At 56.1% G+C, this 9,139-nt stretch overlaps 2 protein-coding genes across 2 annotated transcripts; one reads left to right on the top strand and one right to left on the bottom strand.

Moving 5' to 3' along the window:
• Positions 1 to 1,086: 1,086 nt before the first annotated feature.
• On the top strand, positions 1,087 to 1,533 carry GLRG_03595 (uncharacterized protein; the record flags this gene model as incomplete). The annotated part of the gene is made up of 1 exon (XM_008094280.1): positions 1,087 to 1,533. One exon carries the CDS (start codon positions 1,087 to 1,089, stop codon positions 1,531 to 1,533), a length of 447 nt encoding a protein of 148 aa, XP_008092471.1.
• Positions 1,534 to 6,899: 5,366 nt separating this feature from the next.
• Positions 6,900 to 8,042, bottom strand: GLRG_03594 (Tpt1/KptA family RNA 2'-phosphotransferase; the record flags this gene model as incomplete). The annotated part of the gene is made up of 2 exons (XM_008094279.1): positions 6,900 to 7,568; positions 7,845 to 8,042. The coding sequence occupies 2 exons, from the start codon at positions 8,040 to 8,042 to the stop codon at positions 6,900 to 6,902; spliced, it is 867 nt and encodes a 288-aa protein (XP_008092470.1).
• Between the last annotated feature and the right edge of the window lie 1,097 nt (positions 8,043 to 9,139).

Here is a 9,139-nt window from a genome sequence, read left to right as displayed (position 1 = left end):
CATCGCATTTGTCGCATCCTCCTCGCGCCTTCCTACTAGGTAGTTTTCTTGAAATTGCGATGGACTGATGGGCAGGTGTGACTGCACCGAAAGCAAACAAGAGCAGGTGCAGGAGCAGCACCTCGGCATGGCAGGGGGTGGGGCAGGCGCGCAGTCTACTAGGTAGTAGGGTCGTGCCTAAAGGGAAGAGGAAGGAAAGAGCTGGTTTCTCAGTTGTTGCTTTTTTTTGCGCAAGCATCATCAGCGAGTGGCAGTGACAGCAAGCGCAACTGACCAACTGCCGTCCGAATGAGACACATGAGGAAAACAATAGCAGGCGCCAATTCCGAAAAGTCGGTCTGGGACAGGGAACATCCCATCCTATTCCGCCTCTTCTGCCATTTTCCCTCCTTTTCACGCGCACAAACGTCGTTCGTTACCTAGGAAGTTATTCGTGCACGCGTCTATTTTGGGCGCCTATTTTTTCCAGCAAATCACCAGCCTCCAGGTCGACCCTTTCTCGGCCCACGGCCACTGACTCTTCCTTATTTATTCCACCGGCCGTTATTGCTCCTCGAGCTGCGAAGGACCTCGGCCCCCGGCCGACGAGTTCCGATGGAGCGGATCTTCGCCTGAAGAGGGAATCGGGCTCCGAAAACCCTTCAATGTCGTTAAACTGAACACCCCTTGCCGCAGTCTGTGTCACCCGTTGCGTTGCACCCAGAGTCCGGGGCTGTTCAACCTGCCCGCCTTCAATTTTAAAACTGATGACGACGGATACTACGAATGGTTACACTCAACGTGTGCCGCACGGGTGCGCACAAGTCAGTCACCCCCGTCTGATGAGCCTAATCAAATAGGCTTCGGGTATGAGGGCAGAGGCGTCGATCCTACTTGCACATCCAAACAACGACGCGAGAGGCAGGAAATTTCGCGAAATTTACCCGCTCTCACTACCGCAATCTTCTCTTCCCTGCCGGGCCCGCCCGCAAAGGAAGATGAATCAAATCATGAAAACTCACGATCGCCGTTCCGGCTCGCAATAGATTCTGTCATTTGGCCTCGACTCTGTTGTGTCCCGAAATAACCGTAATTTACTGCGGGATAATGAGCATGCGTTTCGTCTCCGTGCTGGCGTATGCGGACGCCAGCACGCGCATAATGGTAATATCCACAAGGCAGCTGTTGGCAAAGCTAAGCCACCCGCTTCAACGTGTAGGCCTTGAGCGGCAGATCCGCGCCTGTCAAGACGGCACACTGGAACCAGAGGAGGAGGAGGAGGAGGAGGAGGAGGAGGAGGAGGAGGAGGAGGAGGAGAAGGAGGATCTTGGGTCACCAAACGAACCGAGACCTCTATCAACTCCCTCGACGATATGTCTGCCCGATCTCGATCCCCCATTTGAGGGGATTCGGGCCTGCAACCTCCACCCCGTCGGCCCTCGTCCCTATTCATTCGTATGCCCGCAAACGATGCTTCAACTGCCCAACAACCGTGAACCCATGCCATACCGCGGGGATCTAGGAACCGTACCTCGGATCCCAGCTCGTGTGTAATTTGAAGGGGCCCTGCTCAACCGAGCCTCAAATCTGTTACCGTTTTGGGACGACACCTGGTCCAGGGATTGCTTGTTGCTCCTCAGCCTACTGCCCCGTCGCCCCAGCAATGCAAGACGACGAGGGCATTGACCAGCCCGCTCGCCATCTGGGTCAACACCTATCTCTCTCTCTCTCTCTCTCTCTCTCTCTCTTCCTGGGTCGTCGGGGTTGTGACCCCCTCTTTCTCTATTTCGTCTCCGTCTCGTCGCATCAAACCACCCTGCACGAGCGCGCATGTGGTTTTCAGCCCTGGGAGGCGGACGCGCTCTGCTTCATGCACCACGGTTCCCCCGGCTTGTCTTCTTTCTATCTGTATCTCCTTACATCGGTGCAACAGAATACCACGTATACGTAATCTACTTCGCCCTATCTCCCAAGACGCTCCAGCTCTCCATGAAAACCCAGTTTAGAGTTGTCGCGGCTCGAGCTGAGCCTTGTCGTCATCTGGACGATCTCGAACATCCGTCGCGTCGGAGGTTGACAGGCAGAGGACCTTATCGTTCCACCACCGGCCACATCATCAAATGACACTGAAGCCACCGACTGCAGCTCGAAAAATCTGAAGAAGCGGATCGAACGCGCGTGATGCCCGGCACCATGGTGGTCCCCAACCTTCTCCAGCCCCTGCCCGTAGCCGTAGCGTGGCCCCTTCGGGAAATCAAAGCACCCTGGCACAGGTACGAAACTGGCGACATGCCGTTTCAGCATCTCTCGCCCACGAACCACGTCGCTCTGGCGACTGTGAACGACAGGTTATACGCGAAGACAACAACAGGGGGGGCTGGTGAAATGGTGCGAGCTATACCGGCAGTCTCACAACGCGCGCGGAATATTCGTTTCGAACAGATTCGCCTCTAGGCTAATTACCTGATGCTCTCAAGCCGGCGGGAGATTATCCATTTGGGCTAGTCTTTTGCTACGGACGCTTCATCCGCCGTGTGGTCCCAGCACCCCTTCCTCATCACCGGCCCGTGTGAGACTGCAAATTGCGTGTTGTATCCTTTCCCCCCTGGCACCCGAGATTCGTGACCTAGACGCGCCCATCTCGAACCTTCTCACCACACCAAACCACTGTCTTGGAACACGCGCTACTGCACGGCAAAACTTCTTGTTGGCGCTACTTACTCGTGCGATCCAAGGTCGACACCTGCAACGCGATCAGGACACGATCTTCTTGACGGGGCAATGAACAAAATACCCCGGGTCGGAACCCTCCCCCTCCTTCCGTCTTCTAGCCTGCACACGCAAATTCGGCCTAATACAAAGCAGGGTGGGAGGAGGGGAGGGTTCTGGTCGTTCGTGGGCCGACTTTCGGTGTCCCCTCGTCAGATTCGGCTTCATATATCCGTAAGGCGACGTGATGGCGACGTAGTACGCCTGTCGCCCGCCCGCCCGTCTTGTCTGCTAATTGAGGCAGAGGGCATCTAGGCAGTCAAACTCGTTGTCTGCCTAGCGGCCTATATAGTTCACTAGGTTCAGACCGGCCTTCTGGTCATTCTATTCTTCCGCGATCCGCGACATACCTACCATATCCGGAAGGTCTTGTCTGAGATGTGGTGATTAATCTCTCCTCGCCATCACCGCGGATGCCTCAACGGCTGGCGGCTGCGAAACCCCAGGCGCGTATCTCTCTCTCGCTCTTCCTCGCTCTTCCTCGCTCTCCCTCGCTCTCTGTCTGTGTGTGTGTCTTGGCTAAGAGACGTCGGCTTCTTGATCCTTTTTTCCCATTGCGTTTGGCTTCGGGCATCCATGTTAGGGTGTTTGCGTGTACCTGTGCGAACTTAAGCTTTTGTGTATGTACGTTAGTCGGCCTCTTGACATATGTTCATCACCATCCGGACTTCCCCGTTCACGCTGACGAATCTCCGGGGATTAGTAGACCATGTTCGTATTTCTAGAGTTTCCCGCGACGAAGAACTGGCTCCGCGCGGGTTGAAGGGAAACGATGCCGGAGAAGAGCAGAAAAGCGCGGCGGGGGAGTGACGTTAAAGCAAAGAAGGGTTAGTGGGGTGAAGGCAAGTAGAGGTATACGCAGCAGAGGCCTCTTGCGAGGTCGACGTGAGCGGCGCGCCGACCTCCGTCCTTCCGTCCCTTCCCCCCTGGATCCCCGACGCCGATCGAAGGGGAGGGGGCGGCTGGGGGCGCCCGAAAGAACCGGGGAGCCCGGCAATGGAACTACGGCAGCCGGCTTGCCTTACCGGTCATGACTCGGCTTTTTTTTCCCCTTCCTTTTTCTTCCTTTTCGTTTTGATGTGCCGGGCTAGGCCGTTTTGAGGGGAAGGCACCTGGACACGGCGGGTCGGCGGGCTTCCTTTCCGCGCGTAGTCAAGACATGACGAAGAACAAGACCCTGCGGGATCTGGAGGGTTTCGTGGCCCGTTGGGACGACCGGAAAGAACTGCGATGTTTGTCGCGTTTGGCCCCGCGTGTGCTGTTACTGGGTTTGGTCGCAGGCGTCTGTACCATGGCAGAGAGTGCCGTGCTTGGAGTCTCTGCTGTTGGCCGTGTACACGCTCGTCAAAGCCGCGTCACCTGCCGCGTTCCTTCTGTCGTTGGTGATCTGGTATTGGTTTCCGAGCCTGGTGTGCCCAGCCCCCTCTTCCTAAATTACAATATTCATATCGCCATCTCAAGATGTCCTTTTTTCTCTGGAAGATTCGTTATTGAATCGGAGGTCCAGAGGGCGGAGGACCGGACACGGAGAACTATGAGATCCAGACGACTTGTTCCATCTAGTAGAGATGTCAAAGGGCCATAGAGAACCAGACAACACGATCCGGTTGGCACAAACGTACAAACATGGCAGCAACCCATATCCTATACTCAGGCCATCAGCCTGTGAATACATCTCGATTCGCATGCATAGCGCTATAGAGCTGGTGTGATCTATCAAGACTAGGCTTCAACCAAACCGGTTTGCGATGGAGAGTTTCGATCAGATCCTAAACTTTCCAGGGACATGTTTATTCAATGGATATGGCTACAAGGCTAGTATCCTCACTGCCATGGGCTGACCTGTTTCACTTTCAAGCATAAACGGCCCAAAAAGACAAGAAGGTGACCTCGTTTCCCGTTGTTCGACTCGTCCGCCTATTTTACACGCCGCAGATATCGCATCGGTGCCCCCCTTTCAAGTTGGGCACGCCTCTCAACTATGATGCATCAAGGCCCGAAGAGTGATCCATAGTAGCATGTTCGAATACTGTACCCCCCTTGAGGAGGCAGTATTGGAAATGCCGTTGCCGTAAACAGCGGAATAGATATCCAGCGTGTGGGCGATCTCTTGAGCATCGAGCTCGCCGTCTTTATCCTAGCCAGCCGACCCGTCAAGAACAGTCGCATTATTACAGCAAGTAAGATAGCTCAGTATAAGATCCGATAAATAGGACGAACAATAGTATGTATCTTCCAAGACACCATTGGATGGGCAGACTCCAGTGGTACGAGCTGCTATGTCGCCTGCCCATCGGATCCAAAACTCGCGCAAGTACAGCTTTAAACGTCCCAAAGGTGAAAAGCATGTCATCCCTGGCTCCTGATATGCTCCCAGTATCGGAGCGTAGTACTCTAAACACTTCATCACTCAGCAGCATGTCAAATCCACCTAGTTTTCCAGATGTTTGCCCGCCAGCTACCCCGGATGCCGTCCTCGAGGCGCCTTCCCACTTGTAACCCTGACTCGGGACTGCCCACGCCACCGTGGCCGTCACTATTTCGGATACCGAAATTCTTCTCGAGAACCGCAGAGTGGCCCCCTCCCCCCGGGGGCATGGGCAGGCTGCCAACGTCTTCGGAGCACCCGGCGAACGATCACGAGCAGGGACAACGAACTGCCCTTTCCCCGCCAAAACAGGCTCGTGCCTCTCCCAAGATACCGACTAGGTAGATTACTCAGGCCGTAGAAGCAGCAGCAGCCCGGACGCTGCAGGACGTCGTCTCTCTGTCTGCTTCCTCGCCCCTGGAACGGCAGCGGCGAACGCGATACGTGGGGCGCCCACCCCCGAATATAGAACAATATTCTAGATCACGCTGTATACGCCTCGCGGACGGGAGGTTCCCGGGTGAACATGTCTCCGCCGGGGGGAGGGGGGGTTGATTTCCCTTCACGGTTCGACCGAGTCAAGAACAGAGACACCCCACCCAAAGACCACGTAGGGATCGTTTCCATGGCACGGGTGATGGGATCGTCCTGGTCGTGTGTTTGCTGCAGGCATCTCCCATCCAAGCCGCCTCTGCTGGCTCGTCCGTCGACCGTCGCAGCAGCCCAACTGGATCACGCACCGCGCACTCTGAGGAGGCGTGAGATCGTCATATCCCCCCTTCCCTCCCCCAGGCGTGTTTGCTGCGTTTTGTAACAGGAGGGGTAACGCCGGATGGCCCCATCCCGCGTGCCACTTTTTTGAACGGGTCTGGCGAGATAAAGGCAGAGATATATCTCGGATCTGCGTGAGCGTTGAAACCCTCTCCTCGAGAACCAATCACCTTTCCCGGCAGCGTAACTTTTTTTCGTCTGTCGTTTCCTTGTGATGGTTAGCCGAGGCGGCTGTGCCCTCCTCAGCCTGAGAAAAACCCTCGCCAATCGTGACACAGAGGGCTGGTGATCAAACAGCCCTGCGAGCCCGTTGGGGGGGGGCTTTTCGCCATGATGTTTCCACCATCGGTCTCGCCCGGAACACACAAAAAATGCATGGCCTGAAAAATTTTCCGACTTTGAGGCTCGTTGGGTAACATGATCGCCAGGGTCCTTGTGCTAGAAACCTCTCATGTGAGCTGCAGGTAGTACAGGGCGAGAGCGGTGTGGGTAACCTCCCGATCGAGTCATGTAGGAATATCCTGGGAGGGAAAAAGAGAGGGAAAAAAAACGAGGAAAAGAAAAGAAGGGGGAGGAAAAAACGCTTGGTTTGAACAACATTGAGTTTCTTGGCCCAGAAGCAAGCCCCGGAGAAGTTGAATAGAGTATCTTGCATCTTGGCAAAACTTTTGGTTTCCTTCACACCTCCGAGTTTGCACCCGGCATGCCGTCTCTTGACTAAGCCCCGAGGCTCACCACACACATCCATCGACGCGCCGTTGGGTGAGGAGGCTTCATGTACTAGATTGATAAGTTGCTGGTTAAAGCTTCATGGTCGACATCCAATAAAAGAACTGGGTTCGTCGGAAAGGCTGGGGCGCGCTGGCTTCGTCGTGACGGCTCTCTCGTTGAAGGCATATATTGCCCGCCATCTTCTATCTCCTGAGCAGCGCAGTCGAGCAGTTCGTGCCGTGACCTCTCGCCATATCAGGGCTGCTTGCAAGATCACAATCTCTCGACGTGTGCGCGTGTCTCACGCCCTTCCGCCCCTCCTGCCTCCGCGACCGCCCCGCCCCTTGTTCGGCGGCGCCCTCATCCGCAACCCTTGGGGCAGCTCCCCGACCTTCTCCCCATCCAGCCAGAGCACGCCGACGCCCGACGTCTCGTCCCTCGCGCGGACCTCCCGGAAGAGCCTCGTCGGCACCCGCCCCTCCTCGTCCCCTTCCGTCAGGACGACCCCGTTCTCGCTGACCCACCACCGCATCCCCTCCTCTTCCCGCAGCGCCCGTTCGACGTCGACGTACACCAGCACCTCGGCGTCCCGACGCATCCCGCTCACGACGCCCTGCTCGTCCCCGGGAAGGCCCGTCGCGAAGTGCACGTGGTTCCTTCCCATCCTCGCCAGGCCCCCGGACTCCTCGATGGCCCTCCAAAAGGCAAAGTAGGTCCCGTGCACCACGACCTCGGGCACGTTGCCCGCATCCAAGGTGATGGGAGTCAAGAGGCCCGCCGAGTCGACCTTGATGCTGTGGCCCTGGTTCGCTCGGATTAGCCAGTGCGAGGGTTCGGTCGACTTCTCGTCCAGCGACGGGTTCGTCACGGCGTTGGGCTTGAGGGCGAAGCGCTGCTTGTCCGACGTCGTTACGGCGGCCTGTATGTCGGCGAAGCTGACCTGCAGCGAGCGGATGGGACCATAGGCGAGCTATGAATGGTGTTAGCGGTGATGTGTACACCCAAGTTGTGTGCATGGCCCGGTGGTGAGGTAAAGATAGGTGAAGCGTAGGCGGCAAGGCCGCCCGTCCTCCACGCCGGATCGACCCCTTCCCATGGCCGGGCCACCGCATGGAGAATGGAAACAGCTCGTTCTCAGCACCTGGTTCAGATCCAGTGAGACCCAACAGGATCGGTTCTGTGCCGACCGACCTAGAGAGGAACACCATCTCGATGATAAGTAGAGAGATATAGACCCAACACTCACCACCTTGTCCAGCGGCGCATACCCGCCTTCATCAAGCTTCAGCCCAGCGTTCTCGGCCTGGTGCCTCAAAAGCTTGGAAAGAGCCTTGGAAATCAACACCTCCCTAGGCTGCCCGCCTCCCCTTCCGCCTTTGCGTTCCCCTCTTTTCTGCGTTCTGGCCTCGACCGGGACCGCGGCACCCTCGTACTGATCGGCCATTCCGTCTTGCCCCACGACGGAAGACGACGAATTGTGACGTAAAGACAACGATGACAGCCCGAGTTGCTGTGCCGACTGGGGTGATGAGAGATGCCGGGTGAGAGCCGTCTCGTGCGTCGCCAAGCTTCGCCTAGTAGTCTGCGATAGCGGAGTGGCGTGCGTGATGGAGAAGGTCTGCTGCCGCAATTTTCTGGCCTGGCTAAGCGGATGGAATTTATATCGCTTCGAAAAGCAGCCGATGCCTGTTTTCATGTGTTGAGCTTTACGCAGGCTGTCGTGGTTCGTGGCCGTGTCAAGTTGGAGTCGTGAGTGACGAGTTGGAGTTAGGTTTTGGGTCAGGCCCACTGAAAATCCATCCAGTCGGTGATTTTCTCTCAAACCCAAAAGAAAGCCCCCCCTCCTGAGCGATCAGACTTCAGTCGCCGATGAGTCAACGCTGGCTTCTCAAGAACCAAACAAGCGCATATACAACATAGCTCCGAACCCGGACCTCAACATCGGTCACACAGAGCCTTATATCTAGTAACAAAGCGGTCATGGAATGACAACGCAACGGGCTTACAGCTTTTGCAAAAGCCGATTGCTGCGTCTGAATGCACGCACACTTCCAGGGGCCCCTCGCCATCTTCCCGCCTTGCTGATGGACTAGTCAGCTACAGTACTAGGTCCAAAGTCTGGCAACAGCCATAAGGATGGCCCAATCAATAGCGACAGTAGGGTGGGTGCCTTTGGTGGTGCACTGTGAAGTGACCCCCAACCGATGCGTTCCTTCTGTGACTCTTGATTGGGCTGTTCTCGTTGCTGTTGCCAGACTTTTGACCCAGTACTGTAGGCGCGTTCTAGATTCCGTGGTCACGTTTAACTGGAACAATGTTTTGACAAAAATTGCTAGAGACAATCGAGGCCTCTGTCCTTAACCTTTTTTCCCCATTGGCTGTTCGATATACAAATACTCCAGCCTTCCCAAGTGAAGGCGAGCCCAGCAAATCAACCGGCCGTCCGTCATCGATTGTCATACAAGTACAGGGTAACCGCCGCCGAACCCATGCGGTTATAACATATGCCAAACAGGAATGACGCCAGGGAAAGAAAACATC

The sequence above is a fragment of the Colletotrichum graminicola genome (genome assembly GCF_000149035.1).
Source record: "Colletotrichum graminicola M1.001 genomic scaffold supercont1.11, whole genome shotgun sequence".
Taxonomy (NCBI): Eukaryota; Fungi; Ascomycota; class Sordariomycetes; order Glomerellales; family Glomerellaceae; genus Colletotrichum; species Colletotrichum graminicola.
The sequence above is the reverse complement of the archived record's forward strand: the minus strand, read 5'-3'. Positions and strand labels throughout refer to the sequence as shown.